The sequence below is a fragment of the Alosa alosa genome, chromosome 6 (assembly GCF_017589495.1).
Source record: "Alosa alosa isolate M-15738 ecotype Scorff River chromosome 6, AALO_Geno_1.1, whole genome shotgun sequence".
NCBI classification, from domain to species: domain Eukaryota; kingdom Metazoa; phylum Chordata; class Actinopteri; order Clupeiformes; family Clupeidae; genus Alosa; species Alosa alosa.
This window is the reverse complement of record NC_063194.1, coordinates 30,507,923-30,530,257: the sequence shown is the minus strand read 5'-3', so window position 1 is coordinate 30,530,257 and position 22,335 is coordinate 30,507,923. Positions and strand designations below refer to the sequence as shown.

General features: G+C 45.1%; 2 protein-coding genes across 2 annotated transcripts in view; one reads left to right on the top strand and one right to left on the bottom strand.

Moving 5' to 3' along the window:
* Positions 1-154: 154 nt before the first annotated feature.
* c6h10orf88 (chromosome 6 C10orf88 homolog) lies at positions 155-8,459 on the top strand. Its single transcript, XM_048245502.1, has 7 exons — positions 155-719; positions 887-1,081; positions 1,418-1,490; positions 2,038-2,238; positions 5,982-6,151; positions 6,272-6,484; positions 7,374-8,459. Exons 1-7 carry the CDS (start codon positions 571-573, stop codon positions 7,537-7,539), a joined length of 1,167 nt encoding a protein of 388 aa, XP_048101459.1. The 5' UTR covers positions 155-570; the 3' UTR covers positions 7,540-8,459.
* Positions 8,460-14,924: 6,465 nt separating this feature from the next.
* Positions 14,925-22,335, bottom strand: part of htra1b (HtrA serine peptidase 1b) — a 46,121-nt gene continuing 38,710 nt past the window's right edge. The window contains exons 6-9 of the mRNA XM_048246885.1: positions 21,551-21,665; positions 20,474-20,531; positions 19,974-20,069; positions 14,925-15,780 (exon numbers count right to left, since the gene is read on the bottom strand). Coding sequence (XP_048102842.1) covers positions 15,612-15,780; positions 19,974-20,069; positions 20,474-20,531; positions 21,551-21,665 — 438 coding nt within the window. The 3' untranslated portion in view covers positions 14,925-15,611. The remainder of the gene's footprint in view (positions 15,781-19,973; positions 20,070-20,473; positions 20,532-21,550; positions 21,666-22,335) is intronic.

Sequence of the window (22,335 nt, the reverse complement as noted above, 5' to 3'; positions counted from 1 at the left end):
TCTATCTATCTATCCCAGAATATCACGCCCCCATCCAAGATTTTATTGACGTTTGTTATACCCACTCCAATCCACTAGGTGGAGACGTATCCCAAGTAATAATGGCGCTCCGAAGTCATAAGTCCAAACATAGGCTTTTCAGGAAGCAATGTGCATGTGTTTTTGCCTGTGTCAGTAGTGCCGAGTAGCTAGTAGTAGCTAGCGTAAATAAGTCATATTTAGATGCTTTTGTGTATTTTACATAACTTGCGCAATCTTAGTTGCACACCTGCACGGTTATTGGAAGGCCAAACTCGCCAATAAATAAGAAAAATCTTGGTGGTTTCATTGAAGAGTCCCAACAAGCGTTTTAGATCAACGTTAACGTTAGTTGTAAGACTGGGAGATACAAACGTTTCTATGCAAGATAGGACCACTACTTTTTGTAGAGGGTTATTGCTTGTTGGACGTATTTCGAAAGTCAAACGACATCATGACGTCTCGTTTTGGACACTACAGGCTGCAGCGTTCAGTCAGCTAGCATTATTCTGGAGACATAAAACTGGAACTACTTTTGCTTAGTAACGGGTCATGTCGGAACAAATGAAGACAAGTGAAGATGGTGTTATTTCAGGGCGCATATCATGGGCATCCAGGTCAGAAGACTGTCATATATGCGATGTAATAAAGACACACCAGGAGGATGATCTTCAGGAAGTGGACACCACTGTTAGAAGCGAGTAAGTGTCTACATCATGATCAAATATTAATGGCGATATTTCTGACTGTAAAACAGACCGATGAAATATCTCTTCAGACACTCCAAATACTAAGGCAACAATATGAGAACTAGGCTCAATGAAAGGAATTGTGCTTCGTTCAAGTATCGTGTTTGTTTTTTCCATAGCGGTGCGCCTTTGTACCTGGACCAGGTGGGTGACACTCCATGCGTAATTACGCTCCAGTGTGCCCCGAACCCACGCAGCGTTATCACCTCTCTCCTGGTTGTCAGCGAGGCGCGCACCATAGAATTGTACTCGGCGTCTGGGGACTACTGCGGCACCTGCCGTGGGGAAAAAGATCCCACCATCAACCATGAAGGGTATGTCGGCTTCTTCTTGCGCTGTTGGATGATGCTGTTACCCTTTGCCTAAAGGAGTTTGTAAAAAGACAATTTCCCTAGACTGGCTGGTACTGTCATGTTTGCAGGCTATTCTGTGGGTCATTTACATTTATTCATTTTAGCAGATGCTTTCATCCAGAGACCTACTGTACAGTCATTTTCCTCAATGTGTGTGTTGTCACACAAACCCAACACACAAAAAATGATTGTTTTGTTAAGCATCTTATCACAGATGTGAGAAGAAGATGCTCATCTCTCTTCTTATCTCAGAGGTGCTTCTGGTTTCCATGACGCCTATTTTTGTCTATTTCATAGAACTACAGAGAGCAGACTTTTCTACAGGAAACACTTGAAGTTTGAGTGTCCCATTACATCCTGCGAAGTGAAGGTAAGATTTGGTGCTGTCCCCACCCCTCTGTTGGTTTCAGAGACTAGTACAGTAGCAGTGACCATTCTGTCCAGACTGCATCTGTTGTGGGCTGTTGTGTAGCTGCATGTTTCCGTCAGCAGCTCTCCATCAGCAGACCACAAAGGCATCTGGCCCCTGCTGACCCATGTTTAGCGTGGGACAAACAGTCACATTCTTATCCGGAATGCTGTGGGGATTCTTATCCGGAATGCTGTGGGAATTTTGGCCAATGATCTTGTCCTGCCAGTGCAGAATGCTTTTTGACACTTGTGATCGATTGAAAGGTGCGGAGTTAAGGCAGCATGAAGTGTTTTGTTTAAAACTACCAAGCTAATGAGCAACAACCGTGCTTTATGAGTGAAAAGCCTGTGTAGCCAGTGGGAATTGAACGTCTGTACTCTGTAATGTCTTTCTGTGTGCCATCGAAATACATTGTTGATGTTACAAAAGCTGGAAACATAGAAGCATATTACTTAACACAAACTGCTTAGTATGGCTGCTGACCAGATGTCATGCTCTATGCTAGTTGCTCTCTCTGGGAGGACGTGCCAGTGTGGGCATCGCTGGCATCCACGTGTCGGTGCAAGTCCTGGAGGCCAAGCTGCAGCAGGTGGGCACAGGTGGCAGCATTGACCTGCAGCAGGTGCAGGCCATGATGGAGGAGATGGGCACCACCCTCTCACCTGGGGCACAACACCTCATGGACATGGTGCAGTTCCAGCAGAAGGTACAGTGTGTGTGTGTGTGTGTGTGTGTGTGTGTGATCCTCCATACCAACCAAGGCATTTGGATTGCTTACAGTGTGACAGTTGAAGAGGTTGGGAGTTTTGTGTTTAGTGTGTGTCACTGTGTGTCTCTTTCACTGCGTCTGCCCATGTTCACGTCCCATTACTTAGATGCCCAAGTTCACGTCCCATTACTTAGATGCCCAAGTTCACGTCCCATTACTTAGATGCCATTGTGTTCGCTGCACTCAGTTCCCCAGTGTCCAACCCTATCCCTGCCACCGTGTCAGTTACGATTCAGTTCTATTTAGGCCGGCGCCGCTCAATAGATTCCTTTATTTGTCGAAGGCTTGTCATGCTGAAGATCTTGCTCTGGCCACTGATCTTCAATTCTCATCTCAAAACACATTTGTATCCTTTATTGTTTAATATTGTGTACCATTTGCCCTTGCTTTTTATAACTTTTTTATAATTTGTAACTTTTGATAGCAGAAGAGACTGAACTGAACTGACCCTTGCGACCTGTTTATGTCTGTCAGTCCTGGTTCTTGCACAGGGAAAAGACCCTATTCCAAAGTAGGAAGAGGAACTTCAGAGGAATGAAAGCGTAGTGAATCACCCCTTTATGTGTACTTACTGTGTGTTTTGTATGTTCATTCGTGATTTTGTGGCCATTTGTATCTTTTGTCCATAAATTCTGTAGATTAAGGCCTAGTCCACACGTACCAAACCGATCTTTTTTTCCTCTGTCTTCCCGTATCAAGAATATTTGGAACCGTATCAAGAATATTTGCGTCCAAACAGATCCATCTCAACACGACTCAACACGTTACTTCATATCCCAGGCCTATAGGTGGCACTGTTTCTTTACAGTAATTGACCAAAACTTTTGCGCTGTAGGCTTTACAAACAGACAGAATAGACTACGACGAAATGGCTAGTGCAAGGAAACCAGAATTGTTTGTGTGGACTGATGGTGAACTGTCAACTGTAGTCAACTGTAAAACTAATAAACTTCATTTTTACGGGTTGTGAAGGGTGCAGTCCCGTCCTTTATTTGGCTAAAGCAGGTAGGCTACAAATAATCTCCTTAGCTTTCTTTGTTTGTAGGATAGTCTGCGATTCACATTAGTTTTGGCTATCACCGCAATTAGGCTACTAAACACAAGGCCTACCCAAGTTCTAGGCTATTCCGTCGCCACATTTATAATTTTCTTATAAAACCTTTGTTAGTAACAGTCAATACTTTTGCCTGCATCAAATCATGCATTCGCATTCAGTGCGCTATCGGCTTAACATGAGTTCTAAGCGTCTTTGTATGGTCATCTGACTTCACTAGACTGTGAATGCATGTATATATATTGTAAGGCATGTAAAATAAATGAATGACACTGGCACTACGCACAAATTAATGTAAACTTACACCGCACTTCCCTAATAACTTAAGTTCTCTCACGTCACTGACAGTAGCTAGAATGCATAAAAAAACACCGGGAAAAACAGTGTTCAGTCCACCAAGTCATAAGCTATCAGCGCTGCGCAGCACCAGTTGTGATATTTATCCTACGGAGTGTAATCGTAGGTAATGTCATGTATGAAAACTAGTATTGTAAGGCAATACTATAAGTGCAACTCCAGGGCAGCTGAGGTGTGGCGATGACATCATTGATATGTAAGTAGGATGTGCGGTTTCACCGTCCAAACGAATTCAAAAGTGCTACGGTTTCAGATTTTTCCACTCTGGGACCAGGTTTCAAAAAAGTGATTCAGGATTCGTTTGGACGCTCGGCCAAGACGAAGCAAAACCTCTGCGTTTAACCCAAAAAGCGTCTACGTGTGGACGGGCCCTAAGATTCAGGATTGAAAGGAAGACTTTCTGAGCACCTCTGCTTACTCCCAGGTGTGACTCTTTGTCTACAGATACTAGGTGTGCAGGAATGGGCGTTTTCACACCTTCCCATTGTCACTTATGGCTGTTCCAAGTACTTAGAAACTGTCCGATTAGCATAACATTTGGCCATGTTAAAGACTGGTCCTTCTGATTAACGACCAGCTAGGAGGATCAGCCCGTGTAACCTATACATCTACTTTATTCATACAGAGTTAGAACAAGAGGTCATACCCCCTTTGTTGGTAACATACTTAAGTTTAGGATATTCCCATTATTTAGAGATATGGGTCAATCCTCCTGGTGAAACGTGTCTCTCTCCCTTGATGCGAATCATTGAAAGAGTAAAACCCGTTTTCTGATTGACCACTTGACCACCTGATTGAGGCCCTGTCCACACTGAGACGCTTTTTGGATTAGACGCACCGGTTTTGCTTCATCTTGGCCGATCGTCCAAACGAATCCTGTAAACACACTGCCCGAAACCGCACTTTTTTTAAACCTGGTCCCAGGGTGGAAAAATCTGAAACCGTAGCCCTTGTGAGTTTGTTTGGACAGCGAAACCGCATACTTGCGTATTGATGATGTCATCGCCACACCTCAGCTGCCCTGGACTTGACACTTATAGTATTGCCTTACAATACTAGTTTTCATACATGACATTACCTACGATTACACACAGTAGGATAAATATCACAACTGGTGCTGTGCAGCGCCAAGCTTATGACTTGGTGGACTGAACATTGTTTTTCCCGGTGTTTTTTTGATGCATTTCTAGCTACTGTCAGTGACGCGAGAGAACTAGTCAGGAGTTATTAGGGAAGTGCGATGTAAGTTTAAATTAATTTGTGCGTAGTGCCGGTGTCATTCATTTATTTTACATGTCTTACAACATAAATAAATGCATTCATAGTCTAGTGAAGTCAGATATGAGCATACAAAGACACCTATGGTAGATGCGCACTAAATGCGAATGTGCGATTTGATGCAGGCAAACGTATCGACTGTTACCAACAAAGGTATTATAGCAATATTATAAATGTGGCGATGGAATAGCCTAGAACTTGGGTAGGCCTAGCGTTTAGTAGCCTATCCACTTGCGGTGATAGCCAAAGCTAATGTGAATCGCGGACTATCCTACAACCAAAGAAAGTAAAGGAGATTATTTGTACCAACATTAGCCAAATAAAGGACGGGACTGCACCCTTTACAAACCGTAAAAATTAAGTTTTACAGTTGACAGTTCACTATAAGTCCACACAAACAATTTTGGTTTCCTTGCACTAGCCATTTTCGTCGTAGTAGCCTACTCTGTCTGTTTGTATAGCCTACAGCGTGCAAGCTTTGGTCAATTTCTGTAACAAACAGTGCCACCTATAGGCCTGGGATATGAAGTAACGGGTTGAGTCGTGTTGAGATGGTTCTGTTTGGACGCAAATATTCTTCATACGGTTCCAGGGAAGACGGAGGAAAAAAAGATTGGTTTGGTACGTGTGGACTAGGCCTGAGTCTCTAGATACCTGTGGTACAAGGAAACCATGAGTGTCAACATGCTATAAATCTCAGCAGAGCCTGACCCTTCCCAGTGCTTTATGCCATATGTAAAGCCGCCATCCAATACCTCAAATTGAACTTGCATGTCAGCATCAGTACTTGAAACATATGATTAGGATTTAGGACTTCATGCTGCAGTCACCACAGCCCTCAGCTATGTGTGCACCATGGCTCTGTGTTGGGTGAGTTGTAGATCAGGTTTCTCGGCCAAGTATACTCTTCGCTCCTCTCTCTCTCTCTCTCTCTCTCTCTAGTTCAGCTGTTGAGATCTCTCTCTCTGTCCCTCTGTGTGTCCTCCTCCAGAGTAAAGCGGATGCCATGGCCAGCTTCTTCCCCCTCCTCGCGGGCAGCGGCGTGTTTGCGGGCCTGACTAAAGGAGCGTCTGTTCCCTCGCCCCCCGGCCCGTGCCCCCCCCCCCCCCCCCCTCCCCCTCTCCGTCCCCGTTCTCCTTCGCTGCGCTCGCCCATCCCCCGGCGCTGACCACGGCTGCCCAGGACAATGCGTCCCTCTCAGAGGCTGCCGCTGCTGGGGCGCTGGCACCGCCCTGCCCGACCCCGGAAGGAGCCCTGTCCCTGTCGCGTCTGGCCGTGCAGCCTGCCGCCCGGCCAAGCGGGCCTGAGCCAGGGCAAGTTGGCAGAGGTGATGTCAGCGCTGATGCGCGCGCCGCCCGGGCAGCACTGTGCCGCCACACCCGACCTGCTCCCGCTGCTGCAGAGCGTCTGCTGCCAGGTGGCGCAACTCCGCATGGACGACACCGCCGCCACCGCCATCGCCCAGGGCAAGGCACACGTGCCCAACGGCCCACCGTAAGTCACACCATCAGGCTTAATGTAGTTTTTTTGTAGACCACCGTAAGTCACACCATCAGGCTTAATTGTCTCTTAATATTCAGGGATGATAACTCAATATTACATGTGTTTGTGTATATAGCTTTGTTAAAGTCACAAGGTTTGAGGTTTTGTTGATTTCATAATTGAATCGTTTGATTGATAGAATATGATGTCCAGTAGCATGCCAGTCTTTAAAGATGACATTCTTGGAAGTAGTTTTGTTAATGTCTTGTCATCTTTTTACAGTTAGAAAAGAATGGGAATCTGACAGTGAAATAGCATTGTGTTGTGCATGCTCATTCAATCTCTAAACGGTCAGCAGACGATTTCAAAAGACCAGCAGTGACCCCTGGTGGCCTGTTTAGGAATAGCCTCACTGAGATCAATTCAGACGTGCTCAGGGAAGGTGTTATAGGTATCGTTCACCTGGTGAGCTCGTGCTCTACATGTTTGGTGTTTCTACCAAACCTGATATTCAATGGCCTGTGTGTTTGCTTTATCAAACTAGAGTGCAGGTGAGGTCAGTTTGGTGAGCTAAAACAGGGATTACTGGAATACAGGCTGGATAGACACATCTGATTCAGGAATGACTGTCTGCCCTTGAAATGCTACATTACCTTAGATAATCAGTAAATGATAGCCTGTCTGTCATTACCTTAGATAATCATTAAATGATATGATAGCCTGTCTGTCATTACCTTAGATAATCATTAAATGATAGCCTGTCTGTCATTTTGAAAATCGGTGTCTCGGTGTCTATAGCACAGCACCATAGTGTCTAGAATCACAGCCCAGGGCGGCCGTTGATTGCACCGCTCTCCTCGTCTCCTCCTTCTCTCCTCCCCCCTCCTCTCCTCTCCTGCAGGGAGGCGCACACATGCTGCAGTGGCCTGGAGGAGGCGCTAGAGAGGCGTCTGCAGCAGATGGAGGCGCGGCTGAGGGAGCATCTGGACCTGCGGCTGGACTCTCTGGAGCACAAACTGGACTCGGTGCTGCAACAGGTTCTCCAGCCCCCTACACAGCCCAGCTGAACCTGAACCTGACCCGCGCCGCCCCAAAGGCCCCAACCCCGACCCTGCAGTGCCACCTCCACACAGCCAGAGGGCGCTGCCGTGTTTGCTGCTTTTGAAATGGACACTCTAATGACCAGCTGAATAATCATGACATGCTGAGGGAAAGGCTGGGTTTAACTGGTTAATGCAATGGCAGGGCACTAATGACTAGAGTCTGTATGGACCTAAACTGCTTCCCCTTGCCTTTAGTAACGCACTGACAGATCACCCGTATTCTGTTCAAGTCTATATTGACAGATCATCCATGTTGTGTTCAAGTCTCTATATTCTTTTAAGTTCTTTGTTGTGTTGTCAGCCCCTATACAGAATAACACTTTTTATTGACTGTAACTGTACACCGTAAACACTGTAACTGAGGATCTGCATGGTTTAAAACAAATAAAACCTATTTATACACTGAAAGATCCCTCGGTGTCTGAGAGTGGGTCTGTGCCACTCTGAAATAAAAGCTATTTATACACTGAAAGATCTCTCGGTGTCTGAGAGTTGGTCAGTGAAATAAAAGCTATTTATACACTAAAAGATCTCTCAGTGTCTGAGAGTTGGTCAGTGAAATAAAAGCTATTTATACACTAAAAGATCTCTCAGTGTCTGAGAGTTGGTCAGTACCACTGAAATAAATCCTATTTATACACTGAAAGATCCTAATGAGTCCTTGTGTGTTTAGATGCCCCTTCTGTAAACAAACAATCTGATGCCATTGATGAGGTAATGTAGAGTGAGCTATGTAAAAACGAGCATCACAGTTTGGTTTAGGTTGACAGGTGGTTCTGAGTAAGGCTTAGTTGACGATACTGAAAGTTGAAAGTCTTAACAGTCTTCACTAAACGTTTGCTTAATCAATAATGGCCTACCAAAATAAATGTGTTCACACCAAAGCATTTGTTCAAGATTCAGTACTTTATTGCCATTGAACGCGGTGCAAGTTGCTAGGGATTTGCTTCAGTATGCTCATGACAGGACATCAACAAAAACCCAAAAAGACATAGAACATATTCATGGTGCATTCGTACGTGGCAATCCGTATCATTGATAATGTATTTATGTTTAAAACACCTTGCCGGAGGAGATAATTATTCTCCTAAAGCATTTATGTTTAAAACACCTTGCTGGAGGATATAATTATTGTCCTAAAGTATTTATGTTTAACACATCTTGCCAGAGGAGATAATTATTCTCCTCAAGTATTTATGTTTTAAACACCTTGCCGGAGGAGATAATTATTGCCCTAAAGTATTTATGTTTAAAACACCTTGCCGGAGGAGATAATTATGCTCCTAAAGTATTTATGTTTAAAACACCTTGCCTGGAGGAGATAATTATTCTCCTAAAGTATTTATGTTTAAAACACCTTGCCGGAGGAGATAATTATGCTCCTAAAGTATATATGTTTAAAACACCTTGCCGGAGGAGATAATTATGCTCCTAAAGTATATATGTTTAAAACATCTTGCCCGGAGGAGATAATTATGCTCCTAAAGTATTTATGTTTAAAACATCTTGCAGGACGAGCTTGTTTGTCCTTGTTCTCCATCCCCAAGCTGACCTTATATGAACTGAAGTGTTTGTAAGTGATTTGTATCGAGCAGCTCAGCAAATCGCTGGGAGTCTTGGTGTCTTTGGAGCGATCACAGCAGCAGCTTGGAGAAAACAGTGTCGGACTCCAGGGGAAAACACAGCTGTGAAAACACGTTTCTCTCAGACGGAGCTGCTAAATGACTCACGCAAGTGGGCCGAGGGTAGGGCACGGCCAGAGGGACTAAAGGGGAGCGGGAGATGGATTGGGAGGTGCGTTGGATGTGGGCTACGCTCCACATAAAAAGCCATGTCATTTGAGTTCAGCTTCATGTTTCAGACAGGAAGCCCCAGGAAGCTTGTTCAAAGCTGCTGGCACCCTTTGATGGCTTCATCAAACGTTTCTACAGGTGTGATGTGGCCTTGAGATGCCAGTAGGGGGATGTGGTGTGGGGTGTGTGTGTATTTTGGAGATACTGTGTGTGTTTGGTAAAGCTGATCTTGAGCAGTGGTGTAGTCTATGTGATGCACAGGACTACACAGTATACCCACTTAAAAAGCATCGCCATCTCAGTATACCCACTTAAAAAACATCGCTATCTCAGTATACCCACTTAAAAAGCATCAGCATGTCAGTGTACCCTAAAATAGGCAAGGATACGTATTTGGGGTTGATCACAGTATACCCACTACAGCTAACTAGACTACACCACTGATTTTGAGGGATGTGTGTGGGTCTGTGTGTACATAGCATATGTGTTGACGTCTCTCTCTCTCTCTCTCTCTCTCTCTCTCTCTCTCTCTCTCTCTCTCTCTCTCTCTCTCTCTCTCTCTCTCTGTGGACCATGGCCCTAGACAGATGGATGAATTATGAAGCTTGTGTGTGTGTGCACGTATAACAAAGTGTTGAAAATATCTCTCTGTATATGAGGCACTTGAACTGTTGTCAGAGCTACAAGTGTATTATGAGAGTACTAGATGTATGTTGTATGTACTAGATGTATGGTGTACTAGATGTATGGTGTACTAGATGTATGTACATGGTGTATGTACTAGATGTATGGTGTATGTACATGTACTAGATCTAGATGTATGTACATACTGTAGTACATTGCTGGATGACTTGCGTGAGTGTGTGCCCGAATGTTGTGGAATCTATGTGTGTATGTTGATGAGATGAGTTTATTTGTGTGTGTCTGTGTGTGTGTGTCTGTGTGTGTGTGTGTGTGTGTGTGTGTTAAAGGAGCTGCCATCTCACTGGAGTGCAGACAGGCAAGGACCGGGTCAGATCTGAACTGGAGCACAGCTGTCTGCTGTGAAAACACCCACCCCACTGTAGACGTACGACTCACACACACACACACACACACACACTCTGCCCCAACTGAGTCAACAAAATCTCTTTTCCCCTCCAGCTACCGAGGCCAAGCAAACAACAAGCAGGGAGGCTAAGTGTGTGTGTGCATATGAGTATGTATGTGTGTGTGTGTGTGTGTGTGTGTGTGTGTGTGTATGCTTATGAATGTGTGTGTGTGTGTATGCATATGAGTGTGTGTGTGTGTGTGTGTGTATGCATATGAGTGTGTGTATGCACATGAGTGTTTGTGTGTGTATGCATATGAATGTGTGTGTGTGTGTGTATGCATATGAGTGTGTGTATGCACATGAGTGTTTGTGTGTGTATGCATATGAATGTGTGTGTGTGTATGTGTGTATGCATATGAGTGTGTGTGTGCATTTGAGTGTGTGTGTGTTTGTGTGTATGCATATGAGTGTGTGTGTGTGTGTGTGTGTGTGCATTTTGAGTGTGTTTGTGTGTATGTGGAGAGTCAGCTGAAGGTCCTTTCAGTTCAGAGCAGAGAAGGTTTGGCCTGGTCACACACCTGTGATCATGGGTATAGTCTATAGCGCCCTGTGTTGTGATGCCATTGTGATCATGGGTATTAACATGTGTTCTGTGTTGTGATGCCATTGTGATCACACACACACACACATACACACACACACACACACGGATCATGGTCAAGAAGTCTTCATTTCTACTGGCCATCTCAAATACACTTAGACCCAAGAACACACACACACACACACACACACAGGCCCCGGTCAGGCCCCAGTGATTATATAATGAGCCCGTCCGCCACACACCCTGCCATAAGCGTGTGTGTGTGTGTGTGTGTGTGTGTGTGTGTGTGTGTGTGTGTGTAGAGTCGCGCTGCACCATGAGCACGCCAAAAGGAATGTGAAATAGGGGGGAAAATGTTCCCTTTTAAAAGTCACTCAGAATTAAGACTCTGTTATATATTTTACTGTTTATATTTTTTACTGTTGACTTCTGTTCCGTATTTAGCAAAGTTTATTATCTGTGTGTGTGTTTGTTTGTCATGGGATAGTCAACAGTAACACCAACAAATGATGAGCACCATCTATTGGTCAATTTGCAGTTCATCATGGTATGGTCAATAGTAGCATTATGGCTAGTATAGTATATATACTCTTAAATAATTAAAGTTGTTTACTGTGTGTGTGTGTGTGTTCGTTGGTGTTGAGTGTTAGAGTAAGGGAGTTGTTTACTGTGTGTGTGTTCGTTGGTGTTGAGTGTTAGAGTATAAGTATAAGTATAAGTATATATACTCTTTTGATCCCGTGAGGGAAATTTGGTCTCTGCATTTATCCCAATCCGTGAATTAGTGAAACACACTCAGCACACAGTGAACACACAGTGAGGTGAAGCACACACTAATCCCGGCGCAGTGAGCTGCCTGCAACAACAGCGGCGCTCAGGGAGCAGTGAAGGGTTAGGTGCCTTGCTCAAGGGCACTTCAGCTGGTAAGGGGTTCGAACCGGCAACTCTCCGGCAACAAGTCTGAAGCGCTAACCTTTGGCCTGTTGTCTCACACACACACAGGCACATTGTCTCACACACACGCATGCACGCACGCACACACACAAAGGGAGTTTATGCTCTTGTGTGCCCCAGCACCCCACCTCCCCCCTACAGACATGGGGGAGTTCACACACACACACACACACACACACACACACACACACACTTGGGGAGTTTATATGCTTAATGCTGCAAAATTAATGTCTGTGGTGGAGACGTGTTGACATGTGTTATGCAACTTTTTGGACACGCATGATGTTGAAAGAAAGCGTGATCTGTCACGTTAGGGGTTTCAGGGAAGTAATGTGTGAAAGATGCCAGTAGAGGGCAGCGTCTTCCCTTATGAACATGCTCAAGTCTGCTTCAGACTGCAGCTCTGGTTTCCTATGGCCACAGTTTAAATCACAGGACTCTTTAGAACTATAGAACTAAACCAGTTAGTACTGTCATATAGAGTGTAAAGCACACTGCCAAATACAAATCACAACCTGAAAGTGTTAAAATGGTGGTCAGGATTGAAGCCACTACTATGTACTTGAGTGAAAGTAGAGATACCTTGTGTAAAATGTTACTCCAGGAAAAGTGGAAGTATTCACTTTCAATTTCCACACGAGTAGAAGTATTTGCCTTCAAGTATTAAAAGTAAAAGTACCTTGATAGATTATGTTTTTAATCATCATCTAATCATATCATTTTCACATCAAAACTCCTGCTCAATCAACTGATTTTAGGTGAAAATACTAATGCCAATCGTGTCTATTAAAAAGATCATAAGCACAAAACATTGAAATAAAGTTTGCGCAAATAAGGCCAAGGGTGCAAATAAGGCCAAGGGTGTTCAGGCAAGTCAGTGGCAGCCGCTTCTCGCATCCTTTCCAATGATTTATGTGCTACACATGAGTATAAAGCATCCTCAAAATGTTGAATTATGTGCTACACATGAGTATAAAGCATCCTCAAAATGCTGAATTATGTGCTACACATGAGTATAAAGCATCCTCAAAATGCTGAATTATGTGCTACACATGAGTATAAAGCATCCTCAAAATGCTGAATTATGTGCTACACATGAGTCTAACGCATCCTCAAAATGATGAATTATGTACTACACATGAGTATAACGCATCCTCAAAATGCTGCAGCGGGCTTGTGGCGACCTCAGCATAGCGCGCTATGATCCAACAAGTCTCAACAGAACCGAAAAGAGTTCAGAGCAAATCGCGCGCTGAGCCCTGATTGGTGTGCTTACAGTGCACTCCCTTTGACCTCTATTAGCCGACATGTTTTTTTATTCGCTTTGGTAAAAGGTACAACAGGTTTCACTAAATGTAATGGAGTAACAAGTCAGAATTTACTTTAAGATGTAGTGGAATCAAAGTGAAAAGTCTCACCAAGTCTTAAAGTGTCAAAGTGTAATGTCTCACCAAGTAGGCCTAGTAAGACTTAGGTAAAATACAGATACATTAATATGTTACTTAAGTACAGGAACGAATTACAGGTGCTGTGTTTAGGAGATGTTGGTGTATATACGTATGATGGTGTGTGTGTATAGAGGTGGTGTGTATGGGATGGTGTGTGTGTGTGTAGTCGTGGTGTGTTAAGGAGATGTTGGTATATACGTATGTGATGGTGTGTCTGTATAGAGGTGGTGTCCATGGGAGGGAATGTGTATAGAGGTGGTGTATATGTGATGGTGTGTGTATGTGATGGTGTGTGTATAGAGGTGGTGTGTATGTGATGGTGTGTGTGTATAAAGGTGGTGTGTATGTGATGGTGTGTGTATAGAGGTGGTGTGTATGTGATGGTGTGTGTATAGAGGTGGTGTGTATGTGATGGTGTGTGTATGTGATGGTGTGTGTATAGAGGTGGTGTGTATGTGATGGTGTGTGTGTATGGGATGTGGTGTGTATGTGATGGTGTATATATGGAGGTGGTGTGTAAAGAGGTGGTGTGTATGTGATGGTGTGTGTGTATGGGATGTAGTGTGTATGGGAGGGTGTGTGTATAGAGGTGGTGTGTATGTGATGGTGTATATATGGAGGTGGTGTGTAAAGAGGTGGTGTGTATGTGATGGTGTGTGTATAGAGGTGGTCTATGGTGTGTGTATAGAGGTGGTGTGTATGTGATGGTGTGTGTATAGAGGTGGTCTATGGTGAGTCTTACATTAAGCACCTTTAAGTGGCCTCTACAGTGGATATAACATTATCTAGTGTTTTGTGGACCTGTGTGTGTTCTCTCTGCAGTATATAACATTATCAAGTGCTTTGGACCTGTGTGTGTTCTCTCTGCAGTATATAACATTATCTAGAGCTTTGTGGACATGGGTGTGTTCACTCTACAGTCTATAAGCATTCCTCAGTCTTGCGTATTGAGTGGTTAAGGCATTAGGACATTGATACCAGAAACGTCAACACTGGCCTTGATCGATTGGCTGTGGTTTCTGCACGCAAGTGCCCTCATCTGTTCTCCACATTGATCCTCCCACACGTCTGCAGTTACACTGGCCCCCTGGGACTCTCTTCCTAACGTTTGAAACAAATGCGTTCGCCTCACGTTCGAGTCGGCCACGACAACGCAGCCTGTGCTTACGTTTTTACGGCCGCCTTCGGACCAGGCGTGGGGCGACGTCTTGTTGGGTCGGACCGCAGCGGTTCAGTTCGGGTCAGGCCTGGGTGTGTTTCATTGTTCTCTCATTGTTTGAGTCTCCGCCACCTGGCCCTAAGCCTCCACCGCCACACATGGGGACTCATTACCATCCTCGTTAGACATACTCCTACATCAGGAAGTGACCTGTGCTGAAACACTGCCACTGGTTGGTCATGACCTCATTTCCTGTGAGAGAAAGCCCCTGTGGGATTGTGAGAGTCATGTTATGTTTCTTGATTGGAAGGAGGCATAAAAACATCTTGAGTCATAAAGTCTGGAAGTCCACACGGCACACTTGGTTTAAAAACATTTGAAAACATCTCTTTAATCCCTTTCTGAAATTTTCGTCAATAAGTGAAAACAAAAACATAAACATCCAAAGAGTTCACATCAGAAAAAAATGACATACACTCATAGAATCAAGAAACTGAGAGACAAATGTTTTCACTCACATTGCACAGACACAGACACACACACACACACACACACACACATACATATAATGCACACACACACACGCACGCATGCACGCACGCACACACATGCATTGCACACACACACACACACACACACACACACACACACACAAAAGTTAAAGCACGAAGTCTTTCCACCCCCCATGCCGGGCCTCTATGTGTGATAGACAGACGGACTGTATGGATGAGTGATGAAAGTAATAAAACGAATGTGAAAGGTACGCAGCTCACAGAGAGTTCTGGCTGACAGCTGTACAGAGTAACTAGTCGATGCAGAGAAGTTTGGCAGCAGAGAAACAGTGAACTACAGCATTACAAGGGGCAGCGGACGGGTGACTGGGCGATGTGGGGTGGAATCCACGTTCTAAATGTTCCACGTTCTAAGAGATGCACATTCTAAGGAAGGTGTGTGTCTCCAGTCGAAAACCCTCTGTCAAGGTCCGTGAGCGCGGGCGCTGAGCACTGAGAACCAGCTCATTGGTTGGCGTGTTGGAGGGGTGGTGGGGTCAAGGGTCAACCTCCTCTGGCTTGACGGTAACCATGACGTCCTCGTTGCCGCGGCGCACCACCATCTTCAGGGAGTCGTCCCGCCTGATGGCCGCACTGACGTCGTTGGCCGAGGACACGCGCTGACCGTTGATGGAGATGATGACGTCGCTCTCCTTCAGGCCACCTCTGGGGGACACAAAGGAGGCCACAGGTGAGTGGGAGTGGACGGACAAATAGGTAAGACTCAGGTGTGTGTAGATTGTAGATACACAGGTACATCCCACGTGTGTGAACACACAGGCAAGACTCAGGTGTGTGTACTGTAGATACACAGGTACATCCCACGTGTGTGAACACACAGGCAAGACTCAGGTGTGTGTAGATACACAGGTACATCCCACGTGTGTGAACACACAGGCAAGACAGGTGTGTGGACATATAGGTGACAATTGTGTGTGTGAACAGGCAGGTAAGACTCAGGTGTGTGGACAGGTAGGCAGGTAAGACTCAGGTGTGTGGTAAGACTCAGGTGTGTGGAGAGACAGGCAGGTAAGACTCAGGTGTGTAGGCAGGTAAGACTCAGGTGTGTGGAGAGACATGCAGGTAAGACTCAGGTGTGTGGAGAGACAGGTGGCAATCGTGTGTGTGGACAAGGAGATGAGACTCATCAGGTGTGTGGACAGGTAGGCGGATAAGACTGGACAGACAGGTGGGAGACCTGTGTGTGATAATGACCCCTACGACCTCTTTCATGCTATATGAATGAATGCATGTGCATTCAACAACACAGACTGGTCAATGTTACAGCAAACTGATGAAACAAGAAAGAAGACTAGGTTAAGACCCCACGTGCTGGCCTCTAATGGGCCGGTCTCTTTAGGACAAGACTAGGTTAAGACCCCACGTGCTGGCCTCTAATGGGCCGGTCTCTTTAGGACAAGACTGGGTTAAGACCCCACGTGCTAGCCTCTAATGGGCCGGTCTCTTTAGGACAAGACTGGGTTAAGACCCCACGTGTTAGCCTCTAATGGGCCGGTCTCTTTAGGACAGGGGTCTCAAACTCCCGGCCCGCGTCCGGCCCAATTCCGGCCCGCGACGTATGTCAAAATAATAATGTAATCCGACCCTTGAGGGTATTTTTAATTGCGACAAACAACGATGCTGATTAAAATAGACGATAGATCCAAGTACGGTGACAAATCCCATTTGTACTCTCCTCCACTATTTGCTAGACATCCAGAGCTTGACCCAAAATCACTGCACTACACTGCAAAGTTTTCAGAAAAATACTTGTATTACACGCGAGAAACACGAAGACGTGCATTTGTAATGACGCGGAGGTGATGCAGGCCATAGTTTTGCACAAATTGAAGCAGAAATAGGCCTACACCAAATGTTGAAAAACGTTCACGTGTGATGAAGTCTTGGGTAGGCTATATGTTATTCACCTAGCCTGTTCTGTTTCTGGAGATTATGATAGATCGTCTATTGACAGTGATAATCACGGTGCGTCTGTGAATGAAGGTGCGTCTTTGCGTGTATACGACGGTGTCCACTAAGCATACCATGCTTATTTCGACCCTCTGCCCAACATAGCTTGGAGGTTGCAGTGGTAATCGTGATGATAGTGTCTGTAATGGACGTGGTACAGACAGCAGGGCTAGTAGAAATAGGGCTCTAAAGAACTACAAAGTCACCCGCCATGGGAACTGATTTGACCAGGATACTTTATTGTAGGCTTTGTGGTTATAGGCTAGTAATAGTTTACTATTGTTGGTATACATCTTAGGTGTTTTCCTGTTAATTTGTTATGTGGGTAATATGACAAAAAAGAAAGTAAATCTGCTCAAATATGTTCATCCAGTATTTACTGAAAGGTGCATAATTTGAGGTGCTGGCCATCCAGTGGCAAATTAGATGGGTAAATTAACCCCCTTCATAAACTTTTGTTTATACTCAAATATTTTTACATTTACAGTAGGACTTTATCTCTGACCACTTTCAAGCCATGGCCTTTTGAAATTTGACGCCTAGTTTGCCAGGTTTAAAAAAGTTAGGAGGAAAATATTTTTATTTGGTGTGAAACACACACATAGACCTACCTGTTTTTATGCTTTTTTGTTTGTTTTTATAATTTGTATTAATATTTATTTATCATTATTTTATTTATAAGCTAAGGTTGCTAGCACAGGTGTCTAAAAATAGATAAAAGACTTGCACTTTCTGTTTGTAGTTTTGTGTTTGAAAATACAGTATTTGAAAAAAACATTGCATTTTAGGAAATAGCCGTTGTTTTTTGTATTACACTGACGTGGCCCTCCAATCAGATGAAATTGGCAGAAGTGGCCCCCAGCTCATTTGAGTTTGAGACCCCTGTTTTAGGATGTCCTCTGATCACTAGTTGGTGCACACATCTGATCAGTGCTGGACAGAGTGACGAGGCCGCTTAGCGGTTGTGTTATAAACAGGCTATGGAGTGCAGTTCCCACGCAATAGTGTGTGATTATACACTCTGGGAGATGCCACCCACAATGTAGGCTCTACACACACACACACACACACGCACACACGTCACCTCAGAGTGGTGGTTAGATAATTGCCTCTGGTGAGAGTACCATGTATGGGACAGATGTGTGAAAGTGGGAGCCGCCAGTGAATATGACTTCCTCCATTTCCCTTACTTCTCCATTTGTGTGTGTGTGTGTGTGTGTGTGTGTGTGTGTGTGTGTGCGTGTCTTCAGCAGAGGAGAGATTCCTCCGTCTGTGGTTGGCAACCCCCCCTGTCGGACGAACCCTCTGTGGGTTTACAAGTGGACTCTGCCTGCTTCCCACGCTGGTGACAGCCCAAACCTCTCTCTGTGTGTGTGTGTGTGTGTGTGTGTGTGTGTGTCTTCCCACTCTGGTGACAGCCCAAACCACACGCCGCTCTCTCCCTCCATAACAGCGCAGACTGCCGGCTCTGCAGCGCTATGTGATTTTGTGGCCATGCTGTCAGCGGCACATTTTTTGGACCCGGCCGGATAATCTGCCCGGGATGGGCCGCTCGGCAAAGCGCTCCAGAGGCCGGGAGAGGACTGGGCGCATGTTCGGCTCGCCAGCGGGCAAGCGGAGTCGTCGAGAGGTCAGCGCTGAATAATCAGGGCGCCTGCGGCTCCAGAGGACCAATTAGAGAGATTTCACAAATAGCAGCATCATCAGGATTGACAGTGGCTCAGTGGGATAATGCCTTGTACTGGTGATCATTAGGTTGAGAGTTCAAATCCCACTTGAAGCATTAGTGTTCGAATGCTGTTGGGCAGCCGTGGCCCACTGGTTAGCACTCTGGACTTGTAACCAGAGGGTTGCCGGTTCGAGCCCCGACCAGTGGGTCACGGCTGAAGTGCCCTTGAGCAAGGCACCTAACCCCTCACTGCTCCCCGAGCGCCGCCGTTGTAGCAGGCAGCTCACTGCGCCGGGATTAGTGTGTGCTTCACCTCGCTGTGTGCTGTTTGTGTTTCACTAATTCACGGATTGTGATTGGGATAAATGCAGAGACCAAATTTCCCTCACGGGATCAAAAAAGTATATATACTTATACATCATAGGGTTTATCATCAGGTTTCATCCGGAGGGAAGTTTACCCTGACGGAGAGTGTTTTTACAAATAGCAGCATCCTCATAGGGGTCATCCGGAGGGAAGTTTACCCTCACGGAGAGCAGAGCAGAGCAGTTTGCTGCTAGCGTTCATTTGGGTAACGAGTAGCATGTTGGAGAAGAGTGTGTGTGCCAAATGAGGTGTGTGAGGAAGAGTGTGTGTGCCAAATGAGGTGTGTGAGGAAGAGTGTGTGTGCCAAATGAGGTGTGTGAGGAAGACTGTGTGTGCCAAGTGTGTGTGCCAAATGAGGTGTGTGAGGAAGAGTGTGTGTGCCAAATGAGGTGTGTGAGGAAGAGTGTGTGTGCCAAATGAGGTGTGTGAGGAAGAGTGTGTGTGCCAAATGAGGTGTGTGTGGTCTGTGATGGCAGCCACATGCCTAGGAAAAGGAAAAGGAGACTCTCCTGACTGGCCAGTTTAGAATCCAAAACTTGATCATCTACACGTTGGGGATGCTAAATGCTAAACAGTGAGTGTGTGTGTGTGTGTGTGTGTGTGTGTGTCTACAGGTTCCTCGTGCCTGAGGCCATTTTCTCAGTAAAAGAAAATTAGAAAGAGTACATGTGTTTTGAATATGTATGATATTATATTTTGGGTGTGGTGTAGTATATGCAGTAAATCTATATTGACACTCACACACACACACACACACACACACACACACACACACGCACACACACACACCTGCATATGTGTGAATAGTGAACAGCATAGTATGCTGTGTCAAATGTTAGCGTGCGTTACTTACACTTCTGCCGGTGTCTTGGCGATGACCTCGATGACATAAGCCCCTGATGTGACATCGGGGAAGTCCACCTGCCTCTCCTTGAGCTCCTTGGCCAGCCTGGAAACAGACAAGGTCAAGGTCAGGACAAGGTCACTTGTGACATTAGAGCAGGGGTTCCCCCCTAGGTTTTAACATCTCTCTGTTCCGCCAAACCTGACTACGGTCATCATGGCGTTGGACTGATTTTGATACATGTGATTATGGCGAATTTGACTCTTTCGGTCCGGTGTGATTGACCAAGGATGGAGGGGAAAGTAAGGGATGGATTGCAATGGCCTTCAACAAAGTGACATAAGGAGTCCCAAGAATATGTAGAGACAGATCGTTGAGGAAATTAAGAGGCCAAAACAACTTTGATTTGATGGACCCTCAAGAACTATCAGTGGATTGAGGCCAGATTAGGGTGATTATCAGGTTGCATGACAGCCGTGGTGGTGGTGGTGGGGCACTATGTTACTTACGATGGAGTGAGTGTCATCATTCTCACGCCAATGTACTTCTTCTTGTTGACAGTTTTTCCTGAATGAAAACAACATTGCTTTATGTTAGACGCACCAAGGGGATAAATACAAAGAACATTAATGAAGATTGCAAGCCCTTTGCTCCAGTGGGCTAACCCTATGCTCATATCTCTGTTCCATATGTGGGTTTCACCATTTTAGGGGCAAGGCCACTTGGCCTTCAGTTGGGCATATTTGGCGGGGGGCACAAAGGCCACACGTCAGGGCCCCAAGGCCAAAGTTAACTAAACAGTAGGCTACATAAAAATGTTGTATTTAGTTGTAGTATTCAAAGTTGTATTTAGCCTATTCACAGCAGTAGACCTGCATCACTGTATGAAACATGATATATTACATAGAACTATAAGTCATCTGATTTTAGTATTTACAGATATCTAGGCTATATTTAACATTTATTTTCTATTTGGCCTGTTACGAAATCATGCATTGAAGAATTTAAGCACAGCTCAGCTTTAAGAAACTCTAATAGCCTACATGCATGCTTTGGATTAAGGCTACTTTGACAAACTCTTAGTCAGCTGTATATCCTCTGATTTTAATATTTACAGATATCTAGGCGATATTTGTAACATTTATTTTGTATTTGGCCTGTTCATGCATTGAAATCTGAAATCATGCATTGAACAATTTATAAACACATTGTAAAACTTAAAGTTGGAGACATGCATGTAGAAATTTGCTGCAAATTCAGAATCGGATTACTCTGGAACGGCTAACTGTACAGGGAATGTTCTGATATATGGTTTGTCATGTGTTGAGTGAAGAGTTTGTGAAGTATTCCACTGAGATGAATAGGTTGGGAGATGGCCGCAGAACTGTATGTAGAATAATATGATTAAATTAAAGTTACTTTTCTTTACCACAGCAACTAGCGGCTAACATCGTTTTAAAGCTGAAAAAAGCTCTTTCGTGTGATGTGATATGATGATCAATGCGATGGCCGTCGTGAAATTCCAACCGTTCCATTCCTACACACACACCCCCACACACACACACAGAAATGTGAATAGTTGGCACCTTTCGATTGGCGGTCGTGAGATTCTGCCAGGAATTGGCGGATCTTGTCTGAGGGGATAGCGAATGAGATGCCAGCGGTCACCTTCAGAGTGTTGATGCCAATCACCTCACCGTCCTGCAGGGCAACGTGGAGTAAGCAAACATGTAAGAACAGATGCCTCATATTACAAACACACACACACACACACACACACACACATTCATGAACACCTCATCATTCTGCAGAGAGCAGGCAAACAGGTCAGAACAGATACCCTTTCTTCACTCACTCACTCTCTCTCTCTCTCTCTCTCTCTCTCTAAAAGTCCTGTACGTTTCTGGATGGAGAGTCCTGTGTGCACACACTTCTAATGTTCTAATGAGATAATGGGCCCTCTGCCTGGCGCTGGGACAGAACCTGAGGTAATGGTGTTTTACAAGCAACACGTGTTTTCAATAGAGCCCATAAAACCGATCTCTCCAGGTGTTGTCAAACGTGTAAACAACTGTTGGCCATGTGTGGCCCCCTCCTCATCTCCTCTCTTCGCCGCCTTTACTAGGTGTTACGCAACTGCTACGTGTCCGTCCAGCATCCCCCGCCGCTGTCGCACACAGCTCCAAGTATTTACGAGCGCGTATTCCTGCACGATGTTGTAACGAAGGCTTCCTCGTTTGTGCCATCGGAGGAACTCTTCCAGGTTCCAGCTTGTGCCTCTGTGGCAGGTCTGAGGAGCTGAGGAGTTCGGAGAGAGGCTTTATAGACACTTCATGGCAGGATTGTCGGAAAGAAAGAACTCTTTGCACAG